This window comes from Pelodiscus sinensis, chromosome 17 (assembly GCF_049634645.1).
Source record: "Pelodiscus sinensis isolate JC-2024 chromosome 17, ASM4963464v1, whole genome shotgun sequence".
Lineage (NCBI taxonomy): Eukaryota > Metazoa > Chordata > Testudines > Trionychidae > Pelodiscus > Pelodiscus sinensis.
Genome location: NC_134727.1, coordinates 31484896 through 31503433, shown reverse-complemented (window position 1 = coordinate 31503433; position 18538 = coordinate 31484896). Strand labels below are relative to the sequence as shown.

General features: G+C 44.4%; 1 protein-coding gene across 1 annotated transcript in view; it reads right to left on the bottom strand.

The window, feature by feature from the left end:
- SPOCK1 (SPARC (osteonectin), cwcv and kazal like domains proteoglycan 1) overlaps positions 1-18538 on the bottom strand; it is a 637569-nt gene that overhangs the window by 205453 nt on the left and 413578 nt on the right. Inside the window, exon 5 of the mRNA XM_075900445.1 lies at positions 10565-10697. Coding sequence (XP_075756560.1) covers positions 10565-10697 — 133 coding nt within the window. The remainder of the gene's footprint in view (positions 1-10564; positions 10698-18538) is intronic.

Genomic DNA, 18538 nt, shown 5'->3' with positions numbered 1-18538 from the left:
TCCCCAGGTACTGGCCCCAGCTGTCTCTGTCCCCTCCTCCTGGCCAGACCCCCGCTATGAGTACCCTGTCCCAGCACCCACAAGCACCCTGCCCCAGCATCCTGCCCCCTGACCTCACCAGCACAGTTGGGGCCACATTAGTGAGGCTTGGGGGGTTTTGGAGCCTTTGTTTTTTTGCATCTCACTTGTGTGGCCCCAGCTGACTTTTCTGTGGGTCAATGACCCCTGACTCAAAACAGGTTCCCTGCCCCTCTCATAAATAAAGACAATGCTGAAACATTTTGTGTTTGACATAGTATTTTATTTAAAAATGAAGGCTGGCCAACAAGTCCCCATCTGGCCACAGCATCATAACACTCCTGCACCCCCCCGCCTGCCACCCCCAAACCTGATCCTATCATACACTGGAACCCCCTGTCCTGAGCCTTTCACATCCCCAAACTCCTGCACCCCGACATCTCCAGTCTTCTGCCACAACACTCCTGCACCATCCACACACTGCAAATCTGTGTCCTGAGCCCATCATACTCCCAGCCTCCCCGCCCTGAGCCCCTCATGCACCCCAGCCCAAACCCCTGCACCCTCACAGCCACAAGCCTGCAGCTTGCTCAGCACCCCAACCCTCCACCTGACCCCAACACTCTCCAGCCTGGAGCCCCCTCCCTTAGCCAGCATCCTCTTCTCTACTTCCTCCTGCACCCAAATTCCCTCCCAGAGCGTGTACTTCTCACCCCTTCCCAGTACTTTTTTTGTGAGCCACAATAGCAATGGAGACAGCATGAAGAGAGGGAGAGAGAAAAAAAGGGCAGGGCTGCGAAAAAAAGCAGCCGTGCCCTGGGATGGATGTACCAACACCTATTTTCCCCCAGTGCGTCTGCTTTTTTTTTTGCTCAACAACTTTGCCACGGCTCTTCATGCTGTCTCCTCTGCTATTGTGGCTCTTTGTCTGGAATGGGTTGGCCACATCTGAGCTAGGATCACCAAACTTAGCATAAGAGGAAGCTGCGTTCTAACTTAAAGCAAGGTTATGGTTTGGTTGTGCCAAGACAATGGGATGTGCCTGGAATTCGAATGTTTATCATATAATGGAAGGGGAGCAGTGTGGTAGGAGGGAATTATACTGCCAGTAGGGGGCAGGGGTGGAGAAAGGGACAGCTATCTACTATATATTTCAGAGAGTTTGTTGTGCCTGTTTGTTTGTCTGACCTCCAGCCAGGTAACATACACCCCTCCCCCAGCTGTGTTTGCTGCAGCTACAGAGGCCATGGAGAAGCAGAATAGTCAATGGGCCCCACTGCACGCACAAGCCACACCCGCGCTGACGTGGTCCACCTGACATTTGGGGCAGTGCGGTACGTGTGCCAGCTGATGCCCAGCAAGCTGCCAGCTGCACTGTTGGATGCGATTTTCAGGAATGGCCAGGGCTTCCACCTGTCTGCCCAATAGGTTTGCCAAGGTTGGCATCTGACATGCCCTTTGAGGCCCTGGCTCCTACTTGCTCCTTCCCCCCTTGCTCACTCTCCCCAACCCACACTCGCTTGCACCATGCTGGAGTGTAGGAGGGGGAAGAGAGGTCTGGGCAGACGTTTGGGTGCATGAGGGGGTGAAAGGTGGGGCTCTGAGATGGAGTTTGGGTGAGGGGTTTGGGCCAAATGGTTGGTGTCTACCTTAGGCAGCTCCCAAAGTGACCTGCACACCCTTCAGGCAGCTGCTAGGCAGGGGAGGCCAGGTGGTCTCTGTGCCCCGCCGCTTGCAGGCACTGCTCCCCCAGTTCCCACTGGCTGCAGTTCCCAGCCAATAGGAGCTATGGAGTCAGCACTAAGATGGTGCCAGCCAGTGGCATAATCACGGGTAGGCCTGAGTGGGCTGCAGGGTCGCACATCCACTTTGCTCTCCTTATGCCCCAGCTTTTACTGCAGCTGGGGAGCAGGGTTGGGGCACCGGGGCTCTTATCTGCTCCTCCTGTCTGGGAAGCGGAGGCAGGGCTTACCGCACTCCAGCTCCAGCCAGGGAGCAGGGCTGGGCACTGTGGCTCACTCCTGCCCTTATCATTGACCACTTACTCAAAGTCGGGGTCCACCCAAGTGGGCCGTTCTAGCTATCCCACTGGTGCCAGCTGCTTCCAGAGGGGTGCAAAGCAAGGTCAGACTGGCTAGGGCTTTCTTAGCCCCACTGTGCTGCAGGCCGCTGGGCAATTGGCCCCCTTTTCTACCCCCATTTGGTGGGCCTGAGTCTAAGTAATATCATGCACTACAAAACAATATGGTGATAATGCTGTGAAATATTTTGGCATCCAGTTTGTAAGAGCAGAAGATTTGATTGCCCTTTCAAGAATAAGTAGCAACCATTAATAATAGCACCCATTAAAAAAAAACCCATACATTATAAAGTTAACATATTGCAAGTCAGTGCCCAAAAGCTTCTTGACACTTTTGCAAAATAAGGGCGACTCTACCCTCTACCATGTGCTCCCTGAAATCCTTAAATCCAAGGTCACTATCCATCAAACCAATTACTGTTGTCCTATTTCTGCTTGAGACACTGATACCAAACTTTGAAGATATGCTGTCATAGCAGTGAAGAAACTTGATGGAATTATCTATAAAAAGATGTTCATGCCTGAGCAATAGTTGGATGGAAAATTAATGTCAAGATATTACATTCTGAGCAATCAAACTATAACTGGGGAAGAGCAAATTAGTGACATTAGCACTGCTTCTCATCCAAATATGGAAGGGGAAGATCCAGCATTTCCTTTTAATTCATTTCTTCCCTCCACCTCAACCTACACTAGTTCAGCGTCAAGGTACTTACAAGCCCCAAGCAAACATCACTGTGAAGAGTCTTTTGGGTTAGCCTAATTCCGTGGTGAAGTGCTTTACTGCCGTCATCTCAAACCACGATGCATACATAATCCTATCACCTATGCACAAAAATGGTGTCCTATTCCAGAGAATCCACTGGGCTCTGAAGTAGGGTTGCCAGGTGGTTTCCACTAAAATACCGGACATACTTGACATTAATTCACAATCTACATTAGATTTTATTTTAGAAAATACCAGACATTTCTATTTTCTCATTTCTATTTTCTCAATTTGTTTCCCGAACAGAAAGCTCAACTACTGGACTGTCTGGTTCAAAACCGGACACTTGGCAACCCCACTTTGAAAGGAAAGACTGTAACAAACTCAACTAGGGCAGATTCTTGTACTGACAAATATAAATCAATGAAAACTATAGAACTTATCTGAACTGTACGTAGTGCCTGGTTATTAGAACAGATGACTGACGGACATATTCATTTTAAATGACTGTCCCAAAGTAATTGTTCCCCTCCATCCTTTAGATAAGAACTTTAAAAAAACTTTCTCATTTGACATTAGGGGAGACTGCATGCTGTGCCCATTAGACACACACATGTACAACAAATTCAAAAAAGAATGTTACACATCTACCTCTCATGAAGGGGCATTTGTGTGCTAGATTACCCATAATACATGTAGTAATATTCAACAATACTGATGCCCTGGAAAGGGAAGAACCATAAGAACATAAGAATGAACATAAGAATGGCCGTACTGGGTCAGACCAAAGGTCCATCTAGCCCAGTATCCTGTCTGCCGACAGTGGCCAACACCAGTTGCCCCAGAGGTGGTAGACAGAAGACAATGATCAAGCGATTTGTCTCCTGCCATCCTTCTCCAGCCTCTGACAAACAGAGGCCAGGGACACCATTTCTACCCCCTGGCTAATAGCCTTTTATGGACCTTACCTCCATGAAATTATCTAGCTTCTCTTTAAACTCTGTTATAGTCCTAGCCTTCACAGCCTCCACAACCAAGAAGAACAACTTGGTTTAGCAACCACATGGTCAGAAGGATTATTAGAAAAAGGAGAAAAAACAAGGCTCTGAAGTCCCCCGTGGATTTCCAATCTTCTTCTTAATACATCTGAGATATAATAAACCCTTGATAGTTACTTACAATAAACATTTTATTTTTTAGGCTGTTTAAACGTGACCTTTAGTTTTGTAGCAGTCATTTGAAACTATTAAGAGTATGCTGAAAATAAAATAATTTAATAGTGAAGAGCTGATATAAAGGCCAAATCTATAAAAGCACTTGATTCTGACAAGCAGACAAGTATATTAAGTAAAATTATTATGCATTAGACCTGTCAACTTTACATTTTCCCTTAGAGTTGAGCCCTTAATGTACAATTTGCTAATATGTAACAGCTATTTAAGAATGCAAACGTGGGAGCTGATTTGAGTGCAGCTATAGGATTCAACAGAAGCTTCTGTCTGATGGCAAATGCTAACTCCTGCCAAGCGCTACTCACAGAAAACACTTGTTTTCCTGTGCTGTGAAATTCCTCTCTCTCCAGTGACATTCTGCATTTGCTAGCCTCAAGATATCAAGGGCCTAAAGAGTCTGATATTTGAATGGCATTTTGCCACACAGGTTGTACCTTCAAAAAGAGAATGCCATAAATTAGCTCCTCCAGTCTAGCCGCAACAGCAGACTCTCTGTGGCAACTGTGGCTATTTTAGGATGGAGGTGACATGGTGTGGCTCTCATTGGAGTATCACTAAAACCTTTTAACTTGGCATAGCAGCTACACAGAGAAAGTGGGAGGGAAAGATGCCTATAGCATATTGATTTCAAAATAAAATCACTCAATGTCTGTGGATAGAATGCAGGATAATCTCCAAACTATGAGTAACTAAGATGAATTAAAAATTGAAATGACTTCGCTCATGCTTATTTAATTTATGCTCATTAAAGTAAGTACCCTAAGAACATGATACTTTGTAAAGCCAGAAAAAATATATAAACATACGCAACACCCTTTATTAGATATCTGGAAAAAAAAATCAAAACCCAAACTTCCTACTCCAAATACAGAGTTCAGATTTGAAGAGGGAGAGGTTCTAGAGACTCCATGATATCCAGTATGGACTTTAGTATTGCTACTGATTTTACATGGAAGGTGCTGAGGTACTGCAGTGATGGGCAATTGTATTAAACCCCGGGACAGAGCCTACTCTGAAACAGGATTCTGCAATTCATATTCTTCAAACTGGTGTGTGGGAACACTGAAGAAAACATCCACCTAACACACCAATTGTCCTAGTGGCGGACAGCAGATATTGGTCTTAATTAATGGCCTGATTTGCAAAGTGTCCTGAGCACCCACACATCCTATTAAAGGTAATGAAGCAGTCAGCTATGCTCAGTACTTTTGAAAATAAAACCGTAAGTCCAAGATCTGTTGTAGAGAGAAGTTCTGACACTATAACATGAAAGGGGGGAAATCACCCAGGGATGTTCTCTAGAACTGCAATGGCTCCCAGTCTTTTAGATTTTAAAGCCAGCAGGGATGAGTATGATAATTAAGTTTGACCTTCTGCATTACACTTTTTTGTGGGGAGGGCAGTTGGGGAAAATGATCTTTGATCTCTTCCTTGAGAGTAGAACTAGCTGGGTATAGATTTAAAAAAAACCCCTAAAACCCAGAAAATGCCATTTCAGCAAAACTGAAATTTTCTAAAGGAAAATTTTGATTTGCAGAAATTTTGTATTTTATTATGGGAAAATCTATATGAAATATTTCCTTTTGGATTACATGGAAACATTTTGTTTGGTTTGGTTTGTGTTGATCTGTTTTGTTTGAGCTGCTGCCCTGCCTTGAGGAAGATAATATGGGGCATTCAAGTCCTCAGTCTCTGCTCTTGTTGAAGTACTACAGTGCAATCACGTGTGTCATGTGATCCTAATGCATCATGGGAGATGTAGTCTGGCCAAAGAATTCAGCCCACAGAGAACAGCAAGGGACATAAGGCATCAGAACTCAATCTCCCATGAGGCATGGTAGCAGATATGGGGCACAAAAATTAATGATAAACTTTTTCAACATTTCTCAATCTATTTTTTTTTACCTCTTTCTGTTATTTGTGTTCTATTTCAATATTTAACCTTTCCCCCCGATTTATGATGAAAACAGAGGTCAAAATATCAGAATTTCTCACAGGATGGAAATTCTGATTTTCATTCAGATCTAAAGTAAACTTGTCAAAAGGTAGCACTTGCAAAAAGGGAAACTGAGCAGAGCTTTAGGATGTGTCTAGACTATAGGTTTTTTTTTTTAAAGTGGCCTTTTTTTAAAAAAAACTTCACCTGTGTCTAGACTGCTGCCGCATTCTTCCAAAAGTAAATTGAAAGAACGCGGCAGTTTTTTTGACCATGGAAAACCACATTTTACGAAGAAGAACGCCTTTTTTTGAAAGTGCTCTTTCGAAAAAAGGCGCTATGTAATGCAAACTGTGCTTTTTCGAAAGATTGCATGCAGACTGCCTGACTGCTCTCTTCCGAAAAAGTGGCTTGCTTTTTCAAAAGTACTGGTTGTAGTCTAGGTGCTCTTTTTCGAAAGAGGCAAATTCGAAAGTATCTTTCGAAAAAGCCTCATTCGAAAGAGGCTTGCAGTCTAGATGTAGCCTTACAGTGAAGGCAGGAAGCCACAGTGCTATATGGGTTATTGTAATGATATGCACCGTATTGTAAGTCATACCACATCTATATAGCCTTAAAACATACTGCAAAGGACTATTGCAGAAAATTGCTAATACAACAGAGCTGTTACTTGTTTAATAAAGGTCAAGCATTGAAGCATGTGGCTGCTGGAGCTGACATGGCTGTTCAGGGATTACTGCTTGTTACATGGTGCCAGGAAAGGCTTCAATCCAAAGGAGATTTAAAGAAAAGCGACTACAAATGTGCAACATGAGGAAAAGATAAGACTTCTGCACTCCACGGCAATGGAAGCAATCAAACCTACTGTTCTCCAGCAAACGGCAGGTAATATTAACTATAACTGGAAAACTTTTAAGCAGAGATTCATGCTACACTGCACAGTAGTTGGTGTATTTGCAAAGTCGGGTAAAAAGAAAGTAGCTGCATATCTTACAACTCCAGGGACCTGAGCAACGTATACATAAATAGACAACAGATCAAGATGAGTCAGGATTGCTTATTCACAAGTCTGATGCGTATCACTCATCACAGGAGCAGACAAGTGAGAGAGAGTCTTCCACAGAACATTCAATAACTGGAATCATTTGATACCTTCATCACAGCCCTTAGGCACACAGCTTAGTCACATCATTTTGGTGAATTTACAACATCAGTGGTTTTGGATCAAACAGTACAATAAAAAATAATCAGAGTGGGTCAGCTAAGAGAGTCAGTGCTCGGGCTGAGTGATGCAGTTATGCTGAGCCAGTGAAATAGTACGATTGAATATACAATGAAAACCACTTACTAGCGACTTACCAATTTGTTCTATCTGATCATATTCCACAGGGCTAAGAGGAGAAGAGGAGGGAAAGATAAACACCAAGGTAACACGCAAACTGTTTGGGGATGCAGAGGATATGTCTAGACTACATGCCTCTGTTGGCAGAGGCATGTAAAATAGGCTACCCAACATAGTCAATGAAGCGGGGATTTAAATATCCCTGGCGACATTAAAATAAAAATGGCCAGCACACTGTGCCGGCTCAGCTGATTGTTGGCACAGCGCGGCAGTCAAGATGCGGATCGGTCGACAGGGGAAGCCTTTGTCGACCGCTCCTGTAAATCTCGTTTCACGAGGCATAAGGGAGCGGTCGACAAGGCTTCCCGTCAACCGATCCGTGTCTTGACTGCCACGCTGGGCCGATGATCAGCTGAACCGGCACAGCGCGGTGGCCATTTTTATTTGAATGAAGCCAGGGATATTTAAATCCCAGCTTCATTGACTATGTCGGGTAGCCAATTTTACATGCCTCTGCCAACAGAGGCATGTAGTCTAGACATATCCAGAGAGTTGGGGGTCTAGAGCAGTGGGGCTCAACCTTTTCTAATTTGTGACCCCCCAGCGCCGGGAATATTTTGTTGCGGCCCCTTTAATTTAAAGCACCGGTTCGCTCCCCTGCCACTCCCCCTACCCCTGCCACGTGTACATCGGGTGCCGAGCCCTGAAAAGAAAATGGCGGCCGGCCCGGATCGAAGTGCTGTGACCCCCCCAGGAACACAGCCCATGGGTTATGCACCACTGGTCTAGAGAAAGGGAGAAATCAGGGAGTTGTGTACAGTTACCAGGGGAGAAAGACTAGTGACTGGGACAAGGCAGACGGCAGTAAAAATGTAGCTCTCATTTGACTGCAATTTCAAAACCAGCTCCAGGTTTTCCAAGGCCAAACATGGACGATGAAAAAATATTGTAATGATTGTCATTCCTGATGCACAAACTCATGGAGGATAACGGATATTGGCATGTCATTAGAAGTGACGTGCACACAGTAGGGATGTTAAGTATCGGTTAATTAAGTAATTGAGTAGTCAACGGAATTGACTACTCGATTAGTCGATGGGGGGAGGAGCTGCCATTGCGGCGCTGCACTTTAAAAGCAGTAAGAGTCTACTGGGCTCTTACTATCTTTAAAGTTCAGAGCTGCAGCAGGGTGACCTCCTGGGGCGGTGCAAGCCAGGACTGAATAGTCCCGGCCCGCGCTGCCCTGGGGACTGCAGCGTCTCTGTCTCCCCTGCCCCCCCCTTGCACTGTGGAGACGGAGCTGGGGGGAACTGGCTTTTAAGTCAGCTCACCCCAGCACCAGCTCCTGCTCCCTACCCCCTTGCTGCCTCTGATACAGAGTCAACCAGGAAGGGGGGCAACTAGTCGAGAAGTCACTTGACTACCCGATAAGCCTATGCCTAAGCTTATTGGGTAGTTGACTACTCGACTAGTTGCTTACATCCCTAGCCCACAGCCTTCATGCTTTAGTGAGACACGGACGTGGGTCAACAGAGAAAGTATCTGCTTTTGTTCCTGTTGGCTATGGAGATTCAGGGGGCATGATGGAATTGCTGGGCCCTGGGCTAAGTGGTGGTGGGGGGACACCCGCAAAGCACTCCTGGGAAGGGGTGGAGCCTCAGAAGGAATGGACAGAGCTGGGGGCTAGCCTCCCCTTTAGCACTGCCTGGAAAGTGCCACGTGGGGCTTTGGCGGAGATTTAAAGGACCTGTGGCAGTGGCAGTAATAGAGGCTGGGAGTCCTGGGTCCTTTTGAATCACCAGGCCTGGGGCAATGTCTCCCTTGGCCCTCCTGTCCGGTTGGTGGGCCTGTGGGGATCCCTTTGCTCATATAAAACAACAGCTTCAATGGAACAGCCATGTGCTGATGTCAGTAACTATCTGTATAGAATTGCCCAGAAGCAGCAAGAGCACAAGAACTGGGTGTTACTGGCCCAAACTACCCTGCCTTGCTCTCCAGGTATGTCTGCACTAGCTCCCTAGTTCGAACTAGGGAGACTAATGTAGGCATTCCAAGTTGCAAATGAAACCTGGGATTTATATATCCTGGGCTTCATTTGCATCTTCCCGGCGCCGCCATTTTTAAATGTCCCTTAGTCCGAACTCTGTGCCCGCAGCTACACGTGGCATGGAGTAGGTAGTTCGAATTAGGAATGAGGTGTACCGGTAGTTCGAATTAGAGATCCTAATGTCGCATGTAGCTGCGGGCACGGAGTTCGGACTAAGGGACATTTAAAAATGGCAGCGCCCGGGAAGATGCAAATGAAGCCCGGGATATTTAAATCCCAGGCTTCATTTGCAACTTGGAATGCCTACATTAGCCTCCCTATTTCGAACTAGGGGCTAGTGTAGACATACCCCTATATGCTCCAGGACTTTCTGCTGCTGATCATTTTATTTCCCTACATCTTTTGAGCCCTCCTGAAACTTTTAAAGGTAGTTTTACCGGCTGTCAAGATTTATTCTAGCTGAGAGTAGGGAAGAATCTGTCCCTAAAGACTTTAGAGACATTCCCCAGACATAATTCCCCATGCCAAGAGCATGATGTATAAATATAGAACACTGTATTGTACAAAACAAACCAGCAAAAAACCAGAAGGCTTAAAACCAACAGCATGTGATTTGGACTGCTGAATTAAACATGGCTGTGGAGTGGGTTTCTTTTATTGAATCAAGCCCTAAGGCAATCAGACTGTCAATATAACACTGGTCCAATTTATACCTGCTGGGTTCTGAGAGAACTTTTTTTCTTAGCTATAATATATGCTACCTATGGAACACAAGAATGTTAAATCTATGACTTAAGTGGACTGTAATATGTTATCCACTCAACAGGAAATCCATCTCAGAATGACATTGCCATTCTGAGGACAAAGCCAGCAGCTAGAACAGTACCATGGGTTTTGTCATCCAACCATACAATGAATGAAATGATCGAGTGCGGCGTCATCCATGTGAAAAGCATTTCACCACTTCAGGGGAAAGAGCAAATATAAGACAATATTGACTCAGAGGATCCAGAAATGGGTATTTGCAATTACACATTGGTGCTTTCCCCAAATATAACAAGTATAAAATTATCAGCATCCTTTTATATATAGCATGGCTGTCTACAAACTGAATACTATTTTTTTTGCTACAACTAGCACTTCTCTGCATTACAACCTGAGTGGCCACTGCAAACAAAGTTTCTGACTGTAAAGTGAATTTACCTTGGAACTGTAAGTATGTCCATCAGATCCACAGACTGGGCTGGAATGCGTCCCTGGGCATGGCTTGCACTTGACTAAATTAGCTGGTCCAATCCAATGTTTCGGGGCCAGATTTCCTTTCTTTTGCCAAAGACTGCAAAACAAAAAATACCAGTCTTGGAATATGTGTGTGAAAAACAAGAGAAGGGAACTTCAACTCAGTGAATAAAATCCTCTTTACTTACTGTGTACATTTAAAAAACCCTGGACATACCTATGTCCTCCTAATATGGAAAATTACAGTGTACCCTCTACAATGTCTAGGTAGTTCTTTAATCTATAATTAATATACTGTCATATGAAAAAATCTAAAAAAACAACAATGGTCCTGCAGCAACTTAGGGACGAACCAAAAAATAAATAGATAGTATCATGGGCTTTTGTGGGCACAACCCACTTCTTCAGATGACAAATATTTGGGTGGGTTGTACCCACAAAAGCTCATAACACTATCTATAAATGTTTTGGTTAGTCCCTAAGGCCTGGTATATACTAGGAAGTTATTTCAAAATAACTCCCCTTATCTCAAAATAACACTACCAAGCCCATTGTTTCAAAATAAGGGGCTAGTTATTTTGAAATAATAGCTCCTGCTTTCCATGAGGAATAACACTTATTTCAAAATAGTTATTTCAAAATAGCGGTAGTGTGGCTGCTCCACTGCTGCTATTTTGAAACAACTTCTCCCCTGAGTCATTGAAAATAATTACTCCCCAGTGCTTCCTGGGGCTCGAAGTAGAGGTGGCGAATCCACATTAAGGGAGCCTGCCTCGGACTAATTTTGAGGCTTTCTTGTAGTGTGGCCACGCTATTTGGAAATAGTTATTTTGGGAGTTGTTATTTCGAAATAAGATACTTTGAAATAATTTCCCAGTGTAGACATGCCCTAAAGGTGCTATAGGAATATTGTTGGTTTTTAAGGGGTTTTTATTGTTTCAGACTGACAAGTCTACCCTTCTGAGACTTTTAAACATTCAAGATACTGTCCTATTAAATTAATGACACTTAGCAGCTATATTTTGCTTGAGAACTTAAAAAACACCTTGTTTACAAATGCAACATTTCTTGCAACATTCTTGTGGCAGAAAAATATCTATTAACATTCTCTCCATCTTGTGTTTGGAGAAATGGTGATGCACAGGATCAATTTTTCTGACCCTGCCTTATTTGGGTCTCTGTGTTTGTGCCAACAAGTAATTGCTTGTGTAACTTGACAGTTTTTTAGACATTTAATCAGGTGCACTTGCATTTAGGCACTTGCAAATGAAGTAAATGCACATCTAAATGACAAATCTGCCTACACACATTGTGCTCATGAAATGGAGGATAGGTTTCCAAAACCTATGCCAGAGAAGTGAAATGACTTTCACAAAGTGAAATCAATGGTGACACTGACCGACTTAAGTGTTGGGCCTTTCCAGAAAATGCTAAAGTGTGAGAAACTTCTTAAATATATCTAGTTAAGATGGTGCTCAGGATGAGAGTATTTAACAACAATTTAAAGACAAAAATCCCTACAGAAAAGTTGCAGTTTACATTAAAAGTGTGCATGTATGGAAATGCAATTAAGATATCACAACCAGTTTCTGATGAAATGACATCGGCTTCCATCTTCCCTTCCTTGTTCCCATCACACAAACTTTTTAACGTAAGTTATTTTAGGATCAAAACCATTCCCAGATTTTTTTCGGAACTGAAAAACAATCTAGAGCGATTATAACACGGTCACCGTTCCTTTCCTTTAAATCTATCTCCATATCACAGAATGTGTCTGTCTGTCTGTGAGCCCATTTGTTCAAGAACTCCTCCTAAATGGTAAGAGTTAGGGCTACCAAATTTGGTAGGCAGCTTCCTCTTCTCTTAACTAAAAGCAGCATCCTGGTTTGGTTGTGCCAGGACAACCAGAAACCCCAGGAAAGAGACTGTTTTCCATAACATGCAAAGGGAGGGGCTGCTGTTCGGTGGGATGCAATATGAGAGTCGCCACTGGGGGCAGCAAGCCCTGGGGAGAGCTATCCTGCAGAGTGTGCACCGGGGGCTGGGCCTGAAGGGTTGGGGCTCTGCATCTTTCCTGCCTTCACAACAGAAAGTACCCGCCCTGCCCTAAATTCTTTACCCGCCCCCTTCCGGCCCTTGGCCATGGAGTCAGAGGCGAGAAGAAAAAAGGCCCCGGTGGCTAAGAGGGATTGGGGGGGGGGGGGGGGGAAGGTCCTTAGTGGCAGGGGAGGGCTTGTGAAGGGAGAAAAAGCCCCTTCTGGCTGGAGGGTCTTGTGGGGAGAAAGAACAGGCCTCTGCCAGGCTGGAGGGGACCTGTGGGGGGAGAGAGAACAGGCCCCTGGTGGGCTGGGGAAGGTCCTAGGGATAGAACAGGTTCCTGGCAGGGTAGAGCAGCGTTTCCCAAACTATGGGAAACAAATACCAGGCCTCAGCGTGGCTGCCAGGGTGTTCCGGGCTCCTGGACTGCCCGTGCAGCACCGGGTTCCCCAAGCCCTCAGCCGGGCTGGGCAGATGCAGCCGTATGTTTCAGGCTCCCGGCAGAGGCATAGTGAGGGTTACCAGGTGAGCTCTTATTGCTGGCTGTGGAGGAGGGCGGGGGAGCTGGATATGGGCCGCAGGGAAGGGGCAGTGGAGCTGCCAGGGGGAGATAGGATAGGGAACTGGCCGGCGGAAGCAGGGCTGGCCGGGGGGGGTGGGAGCAGTGGGGCTGGCCAGGGGAGATCGCGGGGGGCGGGGGCAGTAAGGCTGGCTGGGGGAGATCGTGGGGCTGGCTGGGGAACCAGCCCGTGGAAGCAGGGCTGGCGGGGGCAGCAGGGCTTGCCAGAAGATATCGGGAGAGAATCAGCTGGCGGGGACAGCGGGGCTGGCCGAGGGTGGAGGGGAAAGGTGGGGAGGGGAGGAGGGAGAGAATCGGCCAGTGGGGAGCAGGACAGTTCAGGGCGCACGCAGATCCTGAATACAAATGTAAAAGCTGTGCCTTTTAAATATCCCCACTGCTGACACTGAGGTTTAAAGGCACCACAGTGTGTCAGAATGGAGAGAACTTGGTGCATTCAACATCTGGAATGGAAATATGGATAAAAAAATTCCAAAGATGGTGTCAGCTTTCTGAAAATAAATGAGCCCCTTTTCAATACACGATGTGGTGGTGCAGGGTTTTATTGGATTACAGTCCATTTTTCCAATCCATATTCCCTTAACTTGCTGGTAAGAATGTTGTGGGTGGCCGTTATCAAAAGCTTTGCTAAAGCTGGCCCTGGGAGCTTTGGGAGGACCAAAACCAATGTATTTGCATATTTGTCATTTGCTTAATGAATATGCAAATATGCAAATGAATGTTACCGGTCCTCCGAAAGCTCGTGAATGGATTTACTGGTCCCCGTGTCTAAAAGTTTGGGAACCCCTGGGCTAGAGAGTGCAGAGTGGGGGAGGGGGAGAGATACAGGCCCCAGGTGGGCTAGGAGGTTGGGGGGCCAGCTGTTGAGGTATGGGGGGAGAGAACAAGCTCCTGGTGAGGTGTGAGGTGGTATGGGGGGGGGGAGATAACAGGCCCCAATCCTCACTCTCACGCCCTGCCTTCCACAAGGCCCTGCCCTGAAGGACCCGGGCAACATGGGGTAAGTTTGCTAGTAATTTTATAAACTCTCTGTATAACAACCTTTCCCAAAACTTGTAGGAGACACAGTTGCAGCACTTCAAAAATGCATATGAAACCTTTGGATTTTAGTATCTGTGCCAAAAAGAAAAAAAAACCCAAAGACTCAATAAATGCAATTGATTGTAAAATAATTTTTTTCGATCAATAGCTTCACTTTCCTATAATAATGAAATGTCTTGAGTATTGTAATAATTTACGTTACCAGTAAGTAGTGTGGAATGTATGACACACTCAAAAAAGAAATAGCTATTTTTCAGTGGTGCTGAAATGCAGGGTCCCAGCCTAGGGAATGTTCTTCCAATCAGAGTAGCATAATGTTTGTCTTGTTTTTGATTGGTTGTATGTGATGTCACAGTATTCTTTTGGAGCTGAATGCTTTGTAGGACAGAGACAGGACTTCAATTTGGCATGAAGCTTGAATTCAACACTCAATAATATTAGTTATCTTTCTAATCACCTTCAGCTTCCAGGTTCTGATTTTTAGAAACCGGAGACACGCTTCTATACCTATTTTTGCATGTTACTTACCACATATGGAATCCACCCATGTTGCATTTCCTGCACACGTGGCTAGACAGATGGCTATTCTGTCACGTGGGACTGCAAATATCTCATTCCAGTGGGTGTGTATGGCAAATGTGCATTTAAAAGTAGGCTTTCCAGTGTAATCAGGTGTGAATCTTTGGAGTCACATTATGAAAATCAGCAGCAACTCAAGTATTTTTCTTTCATCATTAAAAATGTGTGTGTGGAGAAAACGCTGTAGGTTCCCCCTCATAATCCTCCACTATCCTGGAAGAGCCCAGATCACAGTGACACTGTGTTATTCCAAGCTTGACCACTATTTTTCAGGCATTACATTAGCTCATTCTTGAAAACACATTGCTATGGTGCCATTATCACTAGCATACAGCAATAAGCTAATAACACACTTTTTTTCATTAACCACGAACCATGGTCACCATACAGATAAGCTCTTCTCCTTTCAAGCATCAGAGCATTTACAAGTAAAGACATTGGCTACATTGCAAACACGAAGAAAAGTAATGATCGTCCCACTGCTTTGTCCTTACAGCATAATATAAAATATATCATCCAACAGTTTAGCTACAAATGCATTTCAAAGTGCTGCAGAAGGACTTTATCACACGTCTAGAAAAATATATATGGATACATTTTTAAAGCAATTTCACTACAGATTGCAATTTGCTGCACAATACAAACTCTGATGTAATGTCATATTCAGCTGTTAAAATAACACAGATTCTATTCCTTCATTTCAGATCAACTTTTTTTTCTATTCTAACCTTTCACACAGTGATAAATAGTGCTATTAGGAAGAGAGTGTCCCCAGGAAGAACCCTATCAAAAATAAGATCCTGGTGTCAAAGTCAGTATTCCCCTGTCATCTTGAAGAAACCCTTAATATATATGGCAACTTTCATCTCTTGACGAGTGCATTCAATTTTACATGCTAGAGTTACTGTTACTAATGGGCTAAATCCTCTGATGGAAGCACCCAGAGATTACAGAGCTTTTGGTTTTGAAGCCCTACATCCAGTGCTAGATTCATGCACAAGCTAAGTAAGCTACAGTTTTGATCATAGAATCATCGGACTGGAGGAGACCCCAAGAAATCATCTAGCTCACTCCGTTGAATTCATGGCAGGACTAAGTATTATCTTCTAGATATATAGGTGTTTGTCCCTGTCTGAAAAAAAATCTCCAATGATAGATTCTGTAACCTCCCTGGGCAATTTCACCCCCTCACAGGAAGATTTTCCTAATGCCCTAACCCTCCCTTGCTGCAATTTGAGCCCATTGCTTTTTGACTTATCCTCAGAAGTCAAGAACATATTTTTCCCTCCTACTTGTAACAACTTTTTATGCATTTGACAATGTTATGCCCCTTCTCAGTCTTCTCTTTTCCAGTCTAAACAAACTTATTTTGGCCCCTTGGTCATGTATTCTAGACCTTTAATAATTATTTTGTTCTTCTCAGGACTTTCTCCAATTTATCTACATCTTTCCTGAAATGTGGTGCCCAGAACTGGACACAATACTCTAGTGGAGACCTAATGAACACGGAGTAGAGCAGAAGAATTATTTCTCGTCTTGATTATTCTAAGATATTTCAGAGTGATTTTTTTCCCCCATCAGTGTTACATTGTTGATCCATATTTAGCTTGTGATCCACTTGTAACAATATGGTTTTTCTGTTGCCATATTGGAAGGCCTGTAGCCATATTGGTAGGCCTAAACTAAAGCCTTCTTCTGCAGCCAAACTGAAGAGCTGCTGCCATTAGCTGTAAATCTTGGAGTCACATACTCACATTCCATCTAAATTGTATTAAAATAGTGGTAGAGATGTAACCATGTTAGTCTGGTGCAGCTGAAACAAAAAACAGGACTGTGGAGCACTTTAAAGACTAACAAGATGGTTTAATAGGTGATGAGCTTTCGTGGGCCAGACACACTTCCTCAGATCAAATGGTGGTTGTGACAATTTTCTTCCACCATTTGATCTGAGGAAGTGGGTCTGGCCCACGAAAGCTCATCACCTAATAAACCATCTTGTTAGTCTTTAAAGTGCTACACAGTCCTGTTTTTTGTATTAAAATAGTGTCACACAAAGCTGTGAGAAGGGGATCCTGTCCTATTAGCACCCACTGTCACCAGATAAAGAAACAGATATCAAGATGGGAAGAGAAAACTTAATTAATAGCATTTCATTTGGCAAGAAACTGTTTATCAATAGTTGAGGTTGTGGAATCTGCATTCTATGATTATTGTCTTCACACTTTCCTATTGTTTGTCTGTGTGATCTTTGTCTGGTTTGTAACTGTTTCTGTTGGCTGTATAATTAATTTTGCTAGGTGTAAATCAACTAAGGTGGTGGGGTATGATTAGTTAGGTAATTCTGTTACAGTACCTTATGACTGGTTAGTAGAATTATACTAAAATAATTGGTTAAGGTATAGCTAAGCAAGACTCAAGTTTCGCTATATAAACTGGGGTCCAAGAAGGAGACAAGCAAACAGAAGGAAAGAAGGAAAAGGGGAAAAGCAAGAAGAGGAAAAGAGAAGAAAAGAAAGAAAGGAACACCAAAAGAAGGAGGGAAGACCTGGAAGAACTCACCTCCAAGACACAGCCTAAGACCAGAGCTGCCAGAAGTCCTCTGACATGATTGTGATGTGCAGCAGCTAAGATCCAGAGAGACTGACCTTGCCTGGCCAACAGGGGAAATCTGCTTGTCTTTATCAGGATCAGTGAGCATGACACTGTATGCTTAGCACATGTATTCTGCTTGCTTGGGAATTGTCAATAAATAGAAAATAAGAATATTACTGTGTAAGGCTCTTTCAGTGGCAAAAAATCCTGCAAACCTGCAGGAAATTACACCCTGAGCCCTAGGAATAGGGTAAGGCTGGGTGTGTAAATTAACAGGGTTGCACCTTGAGCCCCAGGAACTGAGTAGAGGTGTGTCCCTAAAGTGTGGAAAGGATAGAGAAATTTGTGCAGGTAACACACTGGGGCCTCAGATTATGAGGGGCATCTAAATTTAAAAAAATCACTAGTTTTTAGTTGAATTTTTGCCTATAAACTGGTGTATATGCAAATATAAAACTTTATTATTTCTATTTTCATTGCCCTTTCCGTGAAAATAATGCACATTTTTGGTAATGCTCTGGGTACTCTTAAACACCTCTTAGCGTCTCAGCATATCCTAATCCAGCCCTGTCTACATCCAAGTCCAGCTGGCAGGCTCCAGACAAGACTGTCAAAATCTCATGTGAAAATCTAGCAAAACTTTGAACCCGTTAGGGGCAGTGTACCTCACGGCTCTATCACTGTTGCAGGAAGTGCTTGGTTGGGCAGTGGCAGCAGCCAACGGGGCTGAGATGGAAGCAGGAGCACAGTATGATGTCTAGGACAGAGCTCTTTTGGTCCTTTGGAATGGGAAGAAAATTTTGGGAAGTGATATAAGGTGTAGAACAGTATTGCTCAAAATAGTCTGCGAAACCACTCTGAGAAACCTGCTAACTGGCCGTTCTGGTGAGTTTCTTTTACTGGCTCCATGACCACGGAGTCTCATGGCTCCCATTGGCTCCAGTTCACTGTTTGCAGCCAAGGGGAGCTGCAGGAAGTGGCGTGGGCTGGGCTGCTCCTTCCTGTGGTTCCCCTTGGCAACAAATAGTGAACCAGACACAATGGGAGCCACTAGGTTCCATGGCCACAGAGCTGGGTAATAAACACATCGGAGCGGCCAGTTAGCAGGT